We start from the raw sequence: 20222 nt of genomic DNA, 5'->3' as shown, positions 1-20222 counted from the left end.
GATACAGTTTTCATCCTCTGAAGATGACACATCAGATTAAAATAAATTTAAAAAAAATCAAACTGAGCTTTAACATGCACTGAGGAGGTAGATACTAGATAGATAGTTTGATTTTTTAAATAATAAAAAACACATAACAAGCAGACTGTTGGTATGCTGAGACAACTACCTAACATGCATATCAATACTGGCTCACCATCTTCTTGCACTCCCCTGTCTGTATCCATTTGCTTCCTCAGCTTACTCTCAAGGGGAGGACCATTTTTCAGTTTTGTGTTTGTACTAACAGAGAGGGACCCTGATCCACGACTGTGGTTTCAATATGCAGTGACTATAAGAATAGGCAGCTAGATCTCCCAGTGCAGTAGAGGCTTTGAGCCACAAGAATGTTAGCAGAAAAAGCAGATGAATGCAGGCATCAGTTTCCAAGAATAGTTAGTACAGAGGATTCCAGCACAGGGCTTTTGAGACTTAGCACCAAATTCGCTAATACTAGGGTATTGTGACTGGTGACCAAGTGGGTGCCAGAGGGAACTTTATTTGGCCTTGGACTACCTTCTCCATGGCAAAGATTTCTGCCCTCTATAGCTAAGACCAGTCAAGATGACCTTGGGATACACCTGCAGCTGAGAAGAGCATTGCTTTCTTCTTCCCCAACCTTAGAAGTTACACTGGTTTAAAAGGACTATTTCTTAAACATACAACTCATAGCTATGAGTGAGGAGCTGAAAAATAATCTTTGAAGCAGAATTCACTAAGGTTTTCTGTTTCAACCACTTCAGGATTTGAAGAGGGACATATTGCCCCCTCCTTACCAAAACTTGAAGAGTCTTTTACTTTTGAATTGTCTTTGAGAAAAACCTGAAAGCATCTCCAGAATATACCCCTTACTAAGCCATAACTGGCATGGCCATCCTAAAGAAAACTATAGCCTCACAAAGAGATCAATTTTTAAACCATTAAAATTTTCCATTATAAATTAGACTGGGTACTAGGTAAACCTTTCAGAAGAGCAAGATTCCTTTTCAAAAAGGAAAGTACAGTATGTAAAGCTTACCTACTAAAAACCAAGACAAACTAATAAAACAAGTTAAGCAGGTAGATTCTTAGTTTTATTTTATATGCTTCAGTCTAAGCGCGATTCACAGTAGCTCAGCTTGACCCATTTGAGCTTTCAAGATTCCCCTAAGCATCTAACTTCTCACTGGAAAAGCTGCTTAGGCAACTAAAATACAGATATTGTGTACAGACATAACTTCCATCATTCTGATGAAGCAAAATGTTTTTTACATAATTTCTTGCCTGAGGCTACATAGGGCTTAAAAATGAGGTGTCCCTATGATTAAGTCCACAAAGGGGTCTGGTCCTAGAATATGCCTACTACTAATCTACAGCAGGGGTCAGCAGCCTTTTAGGGGCAGACCAAACTAATTTAGCTTGGTCAGAAAGCAAGCTGCTGCTTGCAATCCAACCACCAGCACAGTTTCCCTTGCCACCAACTTGCTGACAATGTCCAGGCTTTACAGACTGGATAAAATTGCTTGACAGGCTGAGTCTGGCCCCTGGTGCAAGTTGCTGACCCCTGACCTACAGCATTCAGTTCAGCACTCAGGGCTATTTTCATTTGGAAGCATGGGATGGTGGCAAGGCCCACCTTTTAAAAAATAGAGCAAGGGTGTCAAACTCATCCAGGCTGTAGGCTTTGTGTCTAAAAAGGTTGAGAATCACTGGATTAGATATCTGAATACCCCAATTACCTGTGCTTGAAAACTAATTAAATTACAGAATTCAATCCAAAGCCTAAGTATCCATATGTGGAACCAAACAGGAAGCACAATTAGAGCAGGGATGAAAAAGAAAAACAGAAAAATTGAAAATAGGTTTTTAGCAACTATACTGAAGTGAAATCTTTCCTGAACGCACACCACCCCCCTCTAAATTAAATCAATGCATAAGCAGTATAGCAATATTCCTGAAGTAATTAACAACTCTCACTCCTCTGCCCAGCTGTGCAGTTAAATACCTTCTGATCTGTACTGCTCAGAAATACAAAAGTGCATGGTAAAGCCACTTTGCTATAGGGTGCAAGAGGAAGATAAGAACACTCCTACAAACAGGTTGTCCATTAAATCAGTGGACATCCTGATCACTTTGTTTGTACCTTGTAGGAAAAGCAGCACATATATGGACTGATGCATGCATACTTAAGAGTATGCTATTGTTTGATATTTTAAGAACTTAGAAATGTGTAAAATATTATTTGGAAAAAAAACCCAGTTGTTTATTAATATCCTATCATCACCACAAGATCATTTTTAAAAATAATTTTTAAAAGTCTACAGGTTCACCATGCCTTAAAAATGGTTATCTTTTGCATTTTTTGTGGTTTTCAAAACTGCTTCAGGTATTTGACCCAACATGATTTATGGAAGATTCCGAACAATGCCATCTGGGCTCAATCAATATATAGAAAATCAAAATGATCTAAACCAGTCATTTCTCTTTTTCATGCTGGTTAATGAGTGCAGTGAAATCAGACTGCTTCAAAAGACAACATTCAACTTTGCATAGGATTAGGTTTGAACACTTCTCAAAACTGGGAGTCACAGGGTAAAGATTACCTCAAAAAAGCCTAAAGGATTTCAGAATATCCAACTCAATTCTAAAGATAACAGTACACACAAGAAGATTTCCACAGAATGCAAGAAAACGTTTAGTACAAGCATCACTTCAAAAAGGCTTAGGAACTGGAGAAAATAATTAAGGAGTGGGATGGGCTCCCAATGCACTTCTGATTGGGAATCGGCCTTCTTTTCTTTTAATTTTTTTTTTAAAACAACACATAATGCTAAAATGCAGACCAACTTGTAATTTACTGATGCACAAAACTGTGTGTTCAAAGACCAGTTAAAAAAAATCTCCGTGGACATGTCTACACGTGCAAATAATGCACCTGAATTTGTTGTGCAGAAAATTCAGCTACATTAAACTGTGGTCAGGCATGCATCTGAACATGCACCCGATGGGAGCAAAAATGTGAAAATGGATTCCGAAACCCTTTAGGCTGTTCCTACACTACTCTGCCACCCCTCCAGCAGCCAGGGGGAGCGCCAGGCTCCCCTGGGTGCCAGCCCTGGGCTGGCAGGGGATACAGGGGTCAGGCCTGGGTTCTGCAGGGAGGGAGAGAGCTGTCCAGGTTTTAGGGCAGCTCTCTCCCAGCCACACGGAGATCTCTCCCCGCCCCCCGGAGACTGAGGCTGACCCCAATCTCCACACAGGCAGGGAGGGAGCTGCCCTGGAGCTGGGATAGCTTTGGCCACCCCACAGAGATTGGGGCCAGATTGGAAAGGTTCCCCAGCACCAGGGCAGCTCTCCCCCACCCTGTGGAGACTGGGGTTTAGACCGGCAGCAATTGTGGCCCCCTGCTGCCTGGACTGACTGGGAGCAATTGCTCCCAATCAGGGTCTACATGTGCACTTCGGCACATTAGCTATTGTGCTGTTTTTCTAGTATGCTGTTGGGGTTTTTTCTTAATATAAAAACTGAACCCTTCATAACAACAGAAAAATATATACAAGGCAGAAAAGAAGCCGTACCTTAACAAGTTCCTTTAATTCTATAACAAGTTTGGCTTTTTGGATATTGATTTCTTTGATCTTTGCATTTGTATGTTGCGCCTCTTGGTCTAAGTTGATAGCATCTTGTTCCATCTGTCTTAAACTATGGGAAAAAAACAATTTATGATTAATTGATTACATTGTGTTGAGACACCAAATTTCTCTGCTGAGGCCCAGCCCAATGAACTATATGGTAAATCTTTTGGCTTTGGACTAACAGCACACAGAGTTTGTACTATATATAAGTAGATACAAAAGTACTGCTTAAAAGTCTGGTTATGGAGCATCTGTGTTAAGCCTGCAGCAGTTTCAAAAAAGGTAAAATGCATCAATTCTGGATTAACAAAATTACTACAGGCATGTTTATTTCAAAGTCAGTATTTTCAAAGTTGACCTACACTTTCATGTGCTCAGGGAGACCAGGGAGTGGGGGGTCAGGAGAAGGTGGCAAGGGAGCCACCCGATCCTCCTAAACCAGAGGCAGGCAATTATTTCAGGTGGAGGGACACTTACCCAGTTTTGGCAAGCTGTCGAGGGCTGCTTGGGTAGCCCCGCCCCTTGACAGGAGCCCCACCCCCTGGTCACTATCTTGGGACCAATGTCCCAATGTCTTGGGACCAATGTCTCAGGGCCAGCACCGGTGGGGCCCAGAGCAGGGAGCAGGCTGTTAGGGATCTGTGGAGCCAGGCTGGGCTGCACCAGCAGGGAGAGGGGGGAGCTGGCCTGGCTCCATAGAGCCCCTACCAGCTGGGACCCTGTACTCCTGCCACCCTGCTCTGGGCCCCACTGGACCCGACCCCCACAACTTCCAGATCAGGGCTGGGCTGCTTCCTCCCTCCCCCCTCACTCTAGCACATCCGGATTGGGCCCAGGCTGCTTTCCTCATCCCTACCCAGCATGTCTAGACTGGGGCTAGGCTCCTCCCCTCACCCCCAGCATATCCAGATTGAGGCAAGGCTATTCCCCCCACCCCCAGCACAACTGGGTTGGGGTCAGGCTGCCCCCCCACCCCCCCAGCATGTCCAAATTGGGATCAGGGCCAGGCTGTTCCTTCCCCCCAGTACATCCAGATAGGGGCTGCTAAGCCCCAATCCACCCCTGCCCCATATATCTAGACTAGGACCAGGACTGGGCTGCTTCCACCTCACTCTGCACATCCAGATTGGGGCCACTCTCGCCCCACCCCACCCTTCGCAGAAAGATCAAGGTTGGGCTGCACAACCCCACAGTTGGATCAGGCCCACTGTCCAGATCTGGGCCACAGAGGGACCTGGCACCACCCATCCAGCCCACAGGGTAAAAATGTTAGGCTACTATACAACAACAAGTACATTTTTTTCAGTAAACAGACACAAAAAGAAAAAACTTTTTTTTTTTATTTTTTTTCCCCCCAGGTAGTAACCTTAGTCACATTTTTTCTTATTCCTTATGTAGAGGAGAGAATACACACACACACACACACACACACACAGTGAATTCCTGCAATACACAATGGTTTAAGATACTGTGTTTAAAAAAAAATGTTCTGGATTTGTTTTCATTGGCCTGATGGAGATAACTGAAAATTAGGGCAGCGTGAAGCTTTAATAGCCGATTTGATTTGGAGGAGATTCGGCCCGATTTGGCACCTGAATCTCCAAATCTGAATTGAATCGGGAGACCCTTTAAAAGGTCCAAATCAAAAATCAGAAGCCTCTGAATTGATCTGGAGAGATTCAGAGATTTGGAAGGCTTGCAGCAAACAAAAACTGAGAGGAGGGAGAGGGATGGGGTGATCTTCCATAAAGGCCATCCTTGACTTATGATGGTTCCAGTTATGACAAATAGCACTTACGACCTTTGTAAATTGCGACCCTGCTTCCAGGTTCTGACAGGGGTTTTGACTTTATGAGGCTTGACACAGCTGCCTCCAGCTGGTAAGTCTGTTGTGGCAGGTGAAGGGGAGAGGCAGGGCAGATCAACGCCCCCACAGTGAAGGAGGGATTGGGGCTGGAACAAGCTGCCCAGCCGGGGCTGGGGGGTGCAGGACTCAGGGGTCAAGGCTTCAGCCTACCTGGCTCCCCAACTGTACACTTCATGGTAAAACTGTCATAATCTAAAAGAAGCCAATAAGCATTTTTGTTTCAGTGTTGCTAGCAAAATGGTTCTAGACATCGTATTCAAAATAGGATATGAGGCTGAATATCAGACATATTCTTGAAGTTGAATGCTACCAAAGAAAGAAAAAGTATCTGCAGTAAGCATACCTATCGTGTTTCATAGCAATTTTTGATTCCAGTTGTCTCCTTTTGTTTTTTCTCTCCAGAAGTTCCTTCTTCTGCTGTCTAAGTTCATTGTCTTTGTGCTCCAGATGTCCCTGCCTCTCAGACAGTGTAGTCAAATCAGAATCCAGTGACTGCAACTTATTATTTATTCCCTAAATAATGATACAGAAAACATATTTATTTATAATCAGCCCAGACTTAGGACATCTACATGTGCTATTAAGGTAACAGAATAAACACCAGCATAGTGCATGCTGGAGTCAACTACTCCTGGGCACAGTATCTACATGTGCACCTGGGACAGCAGCACTCTGAGCGCGGATAGAGCCGCCGTAGGCTGGCAGCAGGCTCGAGGGGTCAGCCCCAAACTCCAGGTGGTGACTGTTGGGCAGTGGAGGAGCTGGCTGGGGCATAGGAGTGCCCAAAGTGTGGACCTGCATAGCTAAGCAGCAGGCAGTGGTCTGGCCCCTTGCTGCCTAGGCTGACCAGGCACAATTTATGCCCAGGTCAGAGTTCACATGTGTGTTTCACCACAGTTAATAACTCCACTGTAAGAAACTGCCCCAAACAGTACTATCTTACAGCGGAGTTAATTAATTTACTGCACCCTAATACTGACGCTCGTGTAAGGAGTGATGCTTCACTGAAGAGCTAATTAATCAACTGCAGTGAAGCACATGTGTAGATGCATCTGCCATCAAGTTTAGTGAATTAAAAAAAAAAAAAAAAAATTAGCTGCAATTCCAAGACATGTCCTGAACATTTTTTCCCTAAACACCAAACAAACCAATTTACCTGCTGCTGCTCTTCCAACTGTCTTCTTTCTTCTGTATCCACCGAATCGATAAGAAACTGTGCTGATCTCAGAGGGGTGTTACTAGAAACAGGTTGGTTTGTATAAACTGATACTTTTACAAAATACCTTTCTTCAGCTGTATACAACTGCTTAAGCTTCGTTTCTTGTATGACCTAAACATGGAAAAGAAATCTTTGATAAAAGAAGAATCTGCTATATTGAACAAAAAGTTCTTCTGTGTTTGTTACTATAAATCAATCAAAAAGTGTCAGTCATAATCAGGGATCCTGGTTTTCTCCATTTAAAAATCACAAATTCTCTGATATAAAAAAGAAAAAAAAAGCACAAATTCACTGATTAAAAGAACCAGAAGCCATGTTTTTCCATGATTAAAATGAAACACCATTTAAAAAAAATTGACAAATTCTCTTGAGTAAAAAAACCCCCAAATCTATTTTTCCATGATTAAAATGAAACTCCACTATATATAAAGGTATCAGTTGAACACAATGTTTTATTGACATATTTAGAATTTCAAAGCAATTTTGAAGCCTACCAGTGCCTCAATCCCTATAATAAAATAAATTCTAAATACCTATACATTTTGATGTTTGATTTTGATTTGGGGTTTTTATCATGGAAAATCAGAGCTCCCCCTGCCTCCTCCTCTCACCAGGATGCAAGTCCAGCTGCAGCTCTCCCTTGCCCACTTTTTTGTAGCGCTTAGCAACCCTGATATGCCAGTGCCCTGCCCATGCCACTACCCCTCACTCCCATCCCACAGCCCCCCCCAACCCTGCTGGTACCCCTTACTCCCTGCTGACAACCTCCTGGGCCTTGTCGGAACCCTTCGCTCCCCACCCATAGCACTCCACACACCCCCAGCCTTGCCGGATGGGGCCCCCAACTGCCAGGGCTATGGGGCTAGGGACCCGGGTCCACAACCCCCTGCCCCCCGCAGCAGAACACAAGCCCTGGCTGCTGCCTGTGGGAGGCAGTGGCTGCTGCGGTCCAAGTGGGGAGTGGAGCATGGAACCCAGCTTCCCCCTCCCCCGTGGGTGGCACAGCTGGAGCAGAGCCCATGGCTAGGAGCAAAGGAGGCTGCCCACTCTGGGCTCCCCGCCCTGCTGCCTGCCCCCTGGGAACTCTGCAGCCCAGCAAGTGAAACCCAGCTCAGCAGGGCAGATACTGTTTATCAAAATATCAAAATGTAATGAAAATCTTAAGCAGAAGATATTTCATATCACTGTTCTCCATGATTTATAGGGGAGAGGAGGAGTCATGAGTTGGCCTAGCTCCAAAATAAACATTTAATTTAAAATGAACCTGTTTGTATTAACAAAATATCCAAAAGCTTTCTGGCCCAAGCACCTAACATGTTTTGGTTATAAAACACATTCATAGTTTTGACTTTTAAATAGTAAACAAACCAAAACAATTCAGCATGCAACAAAAAGGACATATTTAATTTTCTGTGAAATGTTAGGTTAGAATTACCTATATTTTGCTCCCATGTCTTAAAATCTGTGTGTAGTATAATGACATGCAGATGGCAAGGCAGGGTAGCACCTTAGAGGCTAACAAGCTCAAAAAAGCATAAGCTTTTGTAAGTGACCACCTACTTTGTTAGATACTATGAAAGCATATTGTAGCATCTGACAAAGTGGGCCATTGCCTACAAGTTTGTCTCTGAATCAGTTTGTCCCTTGCTACCATTCCCTCCCTTCTGCCTGAATTCAAATTAATACAGCAAACTAGCTCTCTCTACTCAGTGTACCGTATGCGTTCCTACGATCCTGTCCCCATAACCTCCCTCCCAAAATGAAAGATTTATTTATACTAAATAGCATGCCCATGACAACTTCTGCTTCTTTCACATCTACTTTCCTCAATACTATCTTGACAAAACGATTGTCCTAGTCATACTAGACAATAGAGTTTCTTACCCTTTCAATCATATTTCTGGTCCTCTCTGTTCCCACAGGGACCTCATGAACTCGATACTGGAAGCAAAGGTAACTCATCACAGGATGAGGAGCATCAAACAGCTCTCGCAAGAAAGAGAAAAATCCATACTGGCTGAGGAACAGAAAAGAAAAATCACAAATAGAACTTTTAAGTTTGATGAGAAAACAAAGAAAAATATTCTTTAATTCTGAATAATAATAATTTAAAAAAATCAGATCTTTAAAAGCTTGGCTTACAAAAAAGAAAATTCACAGCACAGAGTAAAATATTCAGCAGTAAACACAGAATGTGATTTTAAGTTACTCACTGTAACTCTTCAATAGGTCTTGAAGGTCTGTTTTCAGCCCATGACTCACTGGGTGCACAGACAGCATTCACTCTTAGTTTCTGATGATCACGCATCTAAACATGAAACACATTCAGAAAAAAGTGAAAATAGAAATTTGAGTGAAATTAAAAGTTACTCTAATTTATAAAAAAAGATATATTGGACAGATGTAAACATTTATTTTAAATTAATGATCTGACCCTCCTTCTTCATTTGAAACTAATCCCATTTCCATATAATCATGTTGAGAATTATTTAAAACCTTCTCTGCATTCCAATAGCAGAAAACTGCTGACCACAACCCAAATGATTACCCAAGGAAAAGTCTTTTCCCTCGTCACCTGAGGGGGAGGGAGTAAAATCTTTCAAAGTCCTCTTGATGACCCTCAAACAAATGGACAGAAACAAACTACTGTGGAAAGAAATCCTTTAGGTCTGTTAAATATGCTCTGTACAAGACATGGACCCTCAAGATGGACTAAAAACAAAACTTAGAATTCTTTAAAAAGATGTTTTAAATTTACTAGACAAACCAACACATCCAGCAAAACAAATGTCTCAGCAACACAACATGTAAAATTGTAAGCAAATATCTACAAAAGTCCATGTTCTCCCCCAACCAACCAAGTTCTCCAAAAGCTACAGTGTACCCAACAACTGCATAAGAGCATATTTTTAGGAAATGTATAAGTAAAAAGACAGCGGCCATTAACAGTCAAATCTAGAGCACATTGTCCAAAATGGGTGAACCAAAGCTAAATCAAGTGCCCAAAAAAAGGATTTCTCCTTCCTCAGGCTGCAAAATTATTCTACAGAAATTACTGCAGGCCAATAATGACTACAGATTATTATACAACTCCCCCACAGTAGTGGAGAAAAAAGATGGAAGGTTCACTTAACAGGTGATCCTTGGTTTCTGTTCTAGCAACCTCATACTGAATCCACAACTGTATGAGGCAGGAAGTAAAAAACATGCCCGCAGAAGTCTTAGCTAGCATTTCTATTATTCGTTTATTTAAAATTAGATGTCTTCTTTGAAGTGCAGACAGAATGGTTTTAAGCATTTCAGTAAAGTCTGTATCAGAAGAAAATTGCAGTTAGTGAACAGTAGTTGGGAAAAGCTACAACAGTTGGAAGGAAACAAGAAAGATCATACAATTTAATGGGGAGTTCTCTCTTGAACCGATTTCTCTGGCTCCCTACACCTATCCAATGTATTTTCCCATCTCTTTGTGAAGAGGTGCATCAGAAAAAAAATACTTCCCATTGGAATACACCATTTTCTTAATGAATTCTCTTTTCCTCTTAAGCAAGAACATTGTTGGAAGTGTCTGGTACTTAATAATCTATGGTGTAAAAGTCTTATTGTCTCATGCAACAAAGTGTTTTCTGTACAGTGAAGCCTGCAAGTGTTTTGTCCTTAGCTTGACAAAGATAATCATCACTAATATTCTTGTACTCCCTTGTGTTTGCCTGTACCTTGAAAATCTTTTTCTGCTACTTAACTAAACCAGCTGGATGTCTGCAAATCAGTCCTTTCTTTATGCTCTCTCTCTATTACCTAGTGTAGAGCTTAAGTACATTTATCGAATAGGCTCTAAATCAAGAGGGTTCCTGTTTCAATATTCTTTGTTTTAAGTAATTATTTTTGTTACATGCTATAACGAAGTACTTGCCTCACGAAGAAATATTTCCATATCTTCTTGACTTTCAAAAACAAAGGCCCTCATATCATTTGCTGAAATGTGATTTTCGACATATTTAGCATGTATATTGTCTTTCATGTTGATCTGCTCAGATAAAAATAGAGAAAAGGGAAGATAATGGAGAGTGAGATGTAATACAAATGAAAAAACAAAAACAGTTAGGAGAGTCAAGTAATAACCAAACCTACATTTAATAAAAACAAGCAAGCGTTTCTGCTCCAAGTAAAATAAAAATACACTGGAAGTTTCCAGATTCATCCTTAAGATATTCATTTTTCACTGACTTCATTAGGATCCAGTGAGAATACAAAAAACAAGACTCTGTGAGGAAATAGATCATTTGGAGTTTATCTGAATATTTTTTTAAGACACAGTCAGATTACCTAAAATGGAGGAAGCTTCTTGAAATTTGAAAACAATATTAGCTATATATTATAATTCATTAATTTGAGCTCAGTTATGTCTGTTACAGCTCTCTTAACCAGCAAGACAGCCTTCCCAAAGAAAAGTTTCAGATGCTCTTAAAAATCTCCAAACAAGGCAGAATTGTATGGTATGTGTTATAGGCTAGACAGTCCAAAAGCCCAAAGCTGAATCAATTCAGTCTTCACAGTTTAATCTAAGCTGCATACACTGAACCAATAAGCAAGGAAACAAACATTCACTTTTGATTCTGGAAATGCCTTCAGTGGCCCAGGCCAGGAGCCAGGGGGGCACTAGAACATGCCTCCCTGGTCTCCCAGAGCAAACAGCTCGGGCCAAGGCTAGCCCATGGAGGGGATTTGTGGAGGAAGTGCAAAGCATCCTGGGATGCTGGGGGACTGCACATTAACTTGAATCTGGAGGAGATCTAGGACAGAAGTTCAACAAACCGATTTAACCTAAATCATTTAACCTGGTACTACATCCATCCAGGTTTATCTTAAACCTGTTTCAGCCATTTTGAAAGCAGTTTATCTGCACTGAACTTCTGTCACAGATTTGAACTGGTTTCCAATCACTTATACTAGTTTGTGTGTAATTTCTGTCCCTAGCCATAGAAAATAGATTCCAATGAGATTCTTCAGGACACTGAAAAGATTAACTTGACCTGAATGATAATAAAAAATAGCCCATGATCAAGATATTCTAGTGATTAAGGCTATGTATAGACATTTTGTTTCTCCTTGTTTTCCCAGAAAAAAATCACAAGTATACAAATAGTTACACCATTTCTGCCAGGACCAAGAATGACAGCCCTGGAAGAAAAAAAAAACTAACTCCAACCATTTAGAAGTCACTAAACCACTGCTTCTTACCTCTTCCCCCAATACTGGTTTCAGGAATTAGTGGAAGGCTTTGCCAACACACACTAGCTTCCCTTTGCCCCTTTCTCTCCCCTCTACCCTGCCATGCAGCTGGACAGTGGGACCAGGAACTGCAAAGCCCTAGGGTCTGAAAAAGCTATCTCCAAGCTAGTTTCTGCCCCCCAGGCTTTAAATATTGTCCCTACTACCTAGCTGGGCAGCAAGGGAGGGATTGCAAAGCCTGGGAACCAGGAATTAGCCTCGGGAAGAGCTTCCCTGAGTCCAGTTCCTGGCCCTGCCAGCTGCCCCTTGCCTCCTGCACCACCCATCTGAGCAGCAGGATCTATGATTTCAAAGCTGGTGGTTCTGAGAACTAGGCTTAGGAATCCTGAACTTGGTTCCTGAACCTTCCAGCTTCCCCTTGCCAGCCAGCCAGGGCTGAGGAGGGTCTCCCCTGCAGTAGCAGGGCAAAGCTTCCACGCACTCCTCACACCAGAGCCCCCAGCAAGTGGAAAGGCTGAGAGCTTTGCAAAAGGGCTCAGTTCGCTCAGCTGTTGGTGTCCGAGAGCCAAGCAAAGGAAGCAGCACCACCCCCTACCTGTTTCTCACCCCAGAGTCCTTCATGTGAAAAGCAGGCAAGGGGGTTTGACCTGCTGCTCCAGTACCTGCAGGAACAGGGAAAGGGGGCAGTTGCAGACTTAATATCTGTACTGCTCCTTCTCCTGGAATCATTCCTAGTGATGGATATTTTCCACCGCTAGAAATGAACGTTTGTGCATGTCCTCAGTTATCCTGGCTGTGCTGTATTTAGCAAAAATGAAGGATATAGACAAGAAAAAAACACCCCAGTATATGAATTTTCTTATGAATAACAGAATAACACAATGCAGTAATTTGAAAAAGATTAGTTAAAAACTGGTTAATCATGTCCTTAAAACTATCTCTCTCTCTAAAACAGTCTTTACTAAGACAGCCTGGTCTCAAAAGAAAAAAAACCCCACAAATGAAGACTGGACACAAGATAAGTCTCAGTGCACACAGCTGGCTGAAGAAAGCAAAAAACCAAAGCAGCTAGGGAGTATAGTGTCCCTGATAACCTCTGCTCCAAATTTTTGATACTGTTAGAGGTGGGGGCTGCTCCCATGCAATCCTACAAAGCAAAGCCGTTTTAGAAGGTTCCTAAACTCTCTCTTGCCAGCAGAAACAGGCAGAGGGCATCTTCAAGCAGCACAATTCCCCAGGAAAGCCATTCTTTGAGTAGCTGAAAGCACTGTGCTCATTCAGGCTACTCAGCATACTACAACCTGACACTTTTTACATTACCAGTTGTAGGAGGTAAATTACATAAAACTTAACCACTTGAACACATTGATTTACATGCATACCAGTTGGCTACCTAATTTTTAAAGAAAAGAGGAGCTATAAGCCTGACTTCTGAAGGTTTCGTAAGAGACACAATCAACTTTATTTTTAAAAGAGTTTAGCCAATTAGTATTATACTCAAATGAATGTTCTTACTACAAGCATCATGGGTTCACAGACACTTTTTTTAAACTGGTTTCTGTTCTTTCTTAGCCACATAAGAGCACTGTGTGTGTCTCGGTATCTTCTTTTGAGCTTCTCTTCTTTCAGATTCATCATATTATCAAGTTGTATGATACGATCAGTTATTCCTGTAATTTTATGCAAGATAAAATATTAAGTCAGGCCTACATGATTTACACAGCACAATTAAAGATTTTTAGCATTTACTAACTACAATAGTGCATTACCTAGGTTATGGTTAGAAGGGAACTTTCCTTGTTTTCTGTCTCTCAGACCTGGTATATAGCTCTAAATATAGAAGTAAGCTGAAATAATGGAAAATAACTCCAGAACAGAGACTAATAGTGACTAATCATATGTGCACATGCACATACTCCCTCATTGCAGGCTTGCTATTACAATGTTTGAATGTTTCTGCACTCATCAGGGACACTGAAACAATCAACCAAAAAAAATCTTGAACATGCCCTGCCTTAAATAAGAATGCTTCTTCCCTACCACCAGAGGAGTGATTTTGTACTTAAGTATGATAGTCATGCAAAGTCTCCATTTTAGCATTTTGCTACTAGATGTTCACCAAACAACACATGGTGGTGGGAATCATTTTCTCCCTCTCCCCTCTGCTCCTTCCCCCAATAATTCCTTCACCACATCAAGGGAGAGGAGTCTAATCTTCTCAGAAAAAACAAAAAAAGCATTCTTAGAGTAACCCCTTTTTCACCGGTTGGGCGATCCCCATCTAGTTGAAAAAACCCTTAGAAACACCCATTTTTGAATGATCCCAGCTCAGATCAAAATGGAATAAAAAGAATCTTGTACTTGGACTCTATATAGGCTTCCCTGTCATTTCTGCTTGACTTTTCTAAGCAAATCACCCCAGTGGGGTGCTGCAAGGATAGATGTGTAAGTACATGGGACAGTGAGCTTATACGTGAGGTAAGCATGCATGCATAGCAGCAATTAATATAATCTGGAAAACAAAAATGTTAATTCTAGCTCTAATAGTAAAGAGAGAACTAAGAGGAAAACCTGGATTAAAGCACAGTATCGCTCATTAAAAAGGGCAATGCTGACCTCTAATTTCATCCTAAATAAACTGAAGAAAAAAATAACATTTTGCCAGAAGGGAATCATTTTACACACAGCATCTTGATCCTATACCATATTTGTTTCTACTACTTTAAGTGGAAATCAATTTAATAGAACATTTTCCTGATTTTTTAATATAAAAAGTATAGATTTTAAGTTCTTATAACTGTAAGGAAGAAAGTCTCCATTTTCTTTTTTGTGCATTTAATATTCAGAATATCAGTTTCACCATTTATCTGTAGTTTAGTCCTTCACAGAGAAAAATAAAATTTAAAAATATGATTCCTAAAATATACTTATTGGCAAGAGATCTCAGGTGTGGGTTTAGTACCTAACCTAAGGAAGTCATATTTTGAAACAGACTGTTGATGGTGCCCCAATAAAAATAAGCTATCCCTGCCACTTATAGTAACGTCTTGAAAGGCTGCAATCGATACAGAAGATTACCATATGCATACAAGAACAGTTACTGATGTTTCAAATTGTCTGAGAAGTTACTTCAGTATGGAGGGACTACTAATAGTTTCCTGAACAAGAAAGTGATCACGTGAACTCACTTTTCTTTTCCGTCTTGAGATTCTCTTTCTCATTTCCCAAATCACTCACGTCACTATCAATATTTGCCTTGTCTTCTTGCAAGCGTCTCAGGTCATTGTTAATAGAATCAATTTGTGGCTGAAGATTCTCACAGGCTCCTGTACTGTTGAGTTCATTCTGCCAGTCCGCTATCATCTGTCGGGTGATGTTCATTCTCTTCTGTCGATCCATTTCTTCATCTCTTTTCATTCTGAGAGCCTGCTGAATATCACCAATCTAAAAGAAATATAAATATTTTCTAAACACAAAATTTACAAACAAATTCCAACATACAGGAAGATAATAACATAAAATAACCAAGGCAGATAATTAGAAAAGATTATTTTAGAAGATAAAACGCTAAAGTAACTAAGGTTTGTTTTTTTTTAAAGCAGCATATTGCAACCAAAAAAATAAACCCAACTACCTCCAACCTAAATTGATGACTAAAATAACTAGATGTTGTTCGAGAAAGAGTTATAATCTACTCTAAATTGGTTATTACCAGGAATCTGGGTTTTCCGGTTCCTGAGGAAAAAACATATCTTCCCCTTTGAAGCAGGAAACCACGTTTCCCCTTGAGGGCTGGAAGAGTTTCAGCCTACAAGGGGCTGCCTGAGACTGGGGGGAGTAGGGGGAGGGCAACTGGAGACAGGAGCACCATGTGCATGCACACACACACACACACACACACACACACACACACACACACACACACACACACACACACACAGGGCAATACAGCCAGGCAGAGTGGTAGGAGCAACCCTGAGAGCTGGATACTGGTGGTGGAGGGGGGCTGGAGGGCCAGAGCTTGGGGACAGTCCAAGGGGCAGTGTGTGAGGGATGCGTGGGGTGTATAAGTTTGTGTGTGTGGCAGGATTGTGTGTGGAGAGGATGTGAGATGTGTGTGTTTGCCCGTGACACAATGCAGGTGCCTGCTGACGCTGGGGGAAGGTGTCCAAGCGCTGGGGTTGCAGCGGGGCAGGGGGGTCTGAGGCAGTGCTCAGTGCCACTGGTAATCCCAGCTCCGAGGCACCTGCCCCTCAAGCAGGGGCTGAAAAGGTCTTTTGAGGGCAGTGGGGAACTGTGGTGCCAGGTTGGAGGCTGGTGCCCATGCTCTCAAAGCAGGGGCAGAGAGAAATTGCCCAGGGAAAGAGGACCATAGCTAGGTCACTTAAGCATGGCACAGGAGGCCCAGCCTGAGGCAGAGCAGTGCCAAAGGTGTTGTCTCCTCCCCCCTGCAGCCTGCGCTGAGGCCAGACTTGTTCCACTGCTGCCCACATAAGCCACAGCCACCACTACCCCCGCTACTGCCAGGTGGGCAGGGGGCACCTCACCTTGGCAACCACAGCAACGGGGCTGGCACAGGGCTCCCAGCAGTGCTGGTACCAAGTCTCCCCACCCTGCCCCAACCTCCCACACTGGGTCTTACCCACTGGGCCATGGAGGGCAGCTCCTGCCCAGTGCTGATCTGGTCAGGCTACAGCCCCATGCCCCACACCCCACTGCCAATGAAGAAACCTGGGGGGACACGTGCCCCCCCCATATCCTCCTGACACATCAGCAATGGCATTGCCTATGCCCATACAACCTTTGCCCCACACACACACACCCTTCCCCACACACCCACTGGCTACCCCACACATTGAGGCACTGGGATCCCCATCCAGCGGGGCAGGGGGTGGCAGATCAGGAGTAAGGGGCACTGGCAGAGCCGGACGGCTGCAGGTCAGGAGTGAGGGGCACCAGCAGGGATGGGGGGGGCAGGGGACTGCAGGTCAGGAGTGAGGGTCACTGGCAGAGCAGGGGGTGGGTGGGGCTGTAGCTTGGGAGCAAGGGGCAATGGTGGGGACAGGGCACCAGCATGTCAGTGCTGCTCAGCACCACAGAGCAGCAAGGGAGACAGCCACAGCTGGACCCGCATCCTGGTGAACAATGGAGGCAGGGGAGCTCTGATTGTCTGATTATTATTAATAATAATAATAATAAACAACAATAATAAAAAGCAAACCCCAAATATATAAGCATTTAGAATTTATTTTAACAATTGAGGAACTGGCAGGCATCCAAATGGCTTTAAAAATGTAAATATATCAATAAAACATTGTGTTCAGCTGATACCTGATATGGTGGCATTTCATTTTTATAACGGGAAAAGGTGGATTTGGGCACTTTTAAATCAGAGAATTTTGGATTTTTTAACAGAGAAAAACCAGGATTCCTAATTATTACAAGTTCTTAGATGTGTGTTTATCTAGAATTATAGTAAAAGTCACATGCTGACATGTTTGAGCAGTAGTACAGAATTGCTTAAAAAGTCTATAAAATGCAAATGGAATGTGGAACTTCAGCTCTGCCCCCTTGTGTTTAACGTTCATATTACTTGACTGCTTAGCTACACAAGCTGAATTTACTCTTTGGTATTTTACTTTTTAATTATATGTTATAAATCTCTCAGATTAGTTAACACAAACAACAACTTTGGTTTTTCATCTAGTTAAAATTACAGCCACATGCAGAACCATAGCAACTCAGTGTTAGAAGGAACTCAAGGGGAGTTTGGCCTAACTCCCATAAAGTAGGCCCTGCTGGCACATATAGAGACAGAGCCTACAATCCTAGCATTATTATCATGATCTAACTTCCCAACCTAACCACCAAGGTATAAGAAAATTATCATGAGTATTACAGCATCAAGTATTTAAGTATTTAATCCATTAACAACATCTGACAAAAGCAGTAACTTATAATATATACACATGGTAACCAAAAATGAGTTCCTTGTAACAGAATGGTGTCTCAAGGTAACTGCCTTCAATTTTACTTAGTAAACAACTGTTCCATTAAGAAGCATCACTTTCCTTGGGAAATAAAAACTTTAAAATTTTAGTTCCCTGAGTGAAGGCTGATGGGAGATGTACTATCCTATGGGTATTCTGCCTTGTCCAATTCAGAGGAAGCACCCAACCAGCTGTGGGTCCTCAAAGGAATGGAGGTGCAAGCAGTTAGCATAAGTGCACTGCCACGCCAGGTGTACTTTCCCTTACAAGTGGGCTAGAATTCATGCTTCACTGAACCAGGTATTGGGTCAGACACAGCATCTCTAAATCCAACAATTATTACCAAATGTTTTGTGTCATGCAGGTAGTAAAGTATCAACACAACACAGCAAAGCACTACCAAACAAGCAGCAAAGAAACTATGCCCATTAAGGTCCTTACTTGTTTGTCTTTCTTCTCCAAAGCATCTTGGTTTTGTTTACATTTTTGAGAAGTCTCTTTGATTTCAGGAACCTATGTGCAAAGAAATTCAAAAGCTTGAAGTTAAAATTTAATTATTTTAAACTTTAAAAAAAAAAACCCCTATTAAGTACAAAAAAAACATTTTGGAAGGACATTAAATATGCAAAACCAATTATTAACCTATAATTTATTTTATAACAAAAGCCACGCATTCATCAGAAAGCAATTTATTTTTATTAATCAGCTACTATCAGGAAAAAGTCAAAAGACTTATACTTATTGTGGTCATATAGTCAGTTTGTACACAACTGTCTATATGCAAGTGGTTTGGGAACTACAAGGTAATATAACTCGTTATAGATCTGCAAATTTTATTATGTGCCAAATAACAAAGGTTAACATGATTCTGAAATTAAAATTATACTTCAAACAAACAACTTTAGACTCCAATTTTTAAGGCTACAACTTCTCCAAAAATGCCATCTCAAGAAAGGTCTAATCAACCTAAAGCCACAATTCTGAGCGGACAGGAAAGTGCAGCACATGGCCGACTTGCCCTAGCAGCAGCCCAGAGGGGAGTTTGACTGTTTTTCTCAAGTCCTGCCACTGCTCCATGGCTATACCCTTGGCAAGGGCATGTTTGGCAAATGAGATGGGGTATAGCACCAAAGTCTCCACTCTGCCCCCCTGACACACACACAAATCTTTCCCCTTTTTTACCTACCTGTGTAAAGAAATGGAGATAGTAACTGGGGCCTTTATGGACCCTGATACCCTCCTGAGATGCTACCTGCAACATGGCTAGCCAGTGCAGGCCCATGAGGGACCCTTAACCTTCTTATACCTATGCATTGCCATGTTAAGGAAGGCTACAATTTGGCTTTTACTTTATATGGTAAACATTTTTTGGAGCAGATTTATAAAAGTGATATTAATCAAATAGAAATTTAAATCAATTTGGGGGTCTTATATTAAATTCATCTGAATTTAAGACCCACCCCCAATAACTAGATTATATGCATGGAAATCCTATAAATTTGTTATCATTTTCCATGTATAGAATCTAATTATTAGAGGGCTATTTTAAATTCATCCTTCCCGCCACTCCAGCATAGGTGGGAGGGAGGGACAACAGGTAGTAGGGAGGGTGGGAGTGGGCCTTGACCCCCACTGTCTATCTGCTCCCACCACGTGCCCCTGCATGCCTTCCCCTGCCACTGTCTTTGCCACCTCCCAAATAGCCTTGAATCCCCCTTCCCTGCTCTCTCATAGCCTCTACCCTGACTATCTGTCCCCCCACCACTTACCTTTACTAAGGCTCCAGCCCCACTCCAGTCTGTGGCATGGAGCATGCATTTGCTCTGGCCCCAGCCCAGTCCCAAAGGAGTGGCAGCAGCATGGCAGCTCCGGGGCCAGGCCTGAGCTACCGTCGCTGTTGCTATCCACCTGCTCTAGAGCCAGAGCAAATGAATGGTCTGTGCCAGAACTGAGGCCTGCTGGAGCCAGACCAAGGGTAAAGAGGCAGGGAAGAGGCAGAGGCTGTGGGGCAGGGAAAGACTGGGCGGGGGGTTGGGGGGTGGGTGGAAGGGGTCTGAATCTGCATGGGGACAGATGGGGAAGCAAAATTTGTGGGGGGTGATGGTGGGGGGGAATGCTACTGCACCTCTGGCTGCAATGTCAGATTGGGGCCAGAGCTATAGCAGCTGCCTGCCCCCTGTCAACTTGTACTCCCATCCAGGACAAGAGGTTTTCCACACCCCTCCCCCAGTGTTAACTAAGGGGGGGGAGGAAGAAAAAAAATC

The 20222-nt window shown here is 42.5% G+C and overlaps 1 protein-coding gene across 1 annotated transcript in view; it reads right to left on the bottom strand.

Annotated features, from left to right (window-relative positions):
• The window catches only part of SMC5 (structural maintenance of chromosomes 5), a 72143-nt gene that overhangs the window by 28050 nt on the left and 23871 nt on the right, over positions 1–20222 (bottom strand). The window contains exons 8-16 of the mRNA XM_006265195.3: positions 18400–18471; positions 15157–15412; positions 13484–13638; positions 10650–10763; positions 8953–9047; positions 8624–8756; positions 6677–6850; positions 5864–6033; positions 3597–3720 (exon numbers count right to left, since the gene is read on the bottom strand). Coding sequence (XP_006265257.2) covers positions 3597–3720; positions 5864–6033; positions 6677–6850; positions 8624–8756; positions 8953–9047; positions 10650–10763; positions 13484–13638; positions 15157–15412; positions 18400–18471 — 1293 coding nt within the window. The remainder of the gene's footprint in view (positions 1–3596; positions 3721–5863; positions 6034–6676; positions 6851–8623; positions 8757–8952; positions 9048–10649; positions 10764–13483; positions 13639–15156; positions 15413–18399; positions 18472–20222) is intronic.

This window comes from Alligator mississippiensis, chromosome 3 (assembly GCF_030867095.1).
Source record: "Alligator mississippiensis isolate rAllMis1 chromosome 3, rAllMis1, whole genome shotgun sequence".
Lineage (NCBI taxonomy): Eukaryota > Metazoa > Chordata > Crocodylia > Alligatoridae > Alligator > Alligator mississippiensis.
The sequence above is the reverse complement of the archived record's forward strand: the minus strand, read 5'-3'. Positions and strand labels throughout refer to the sequence as shown.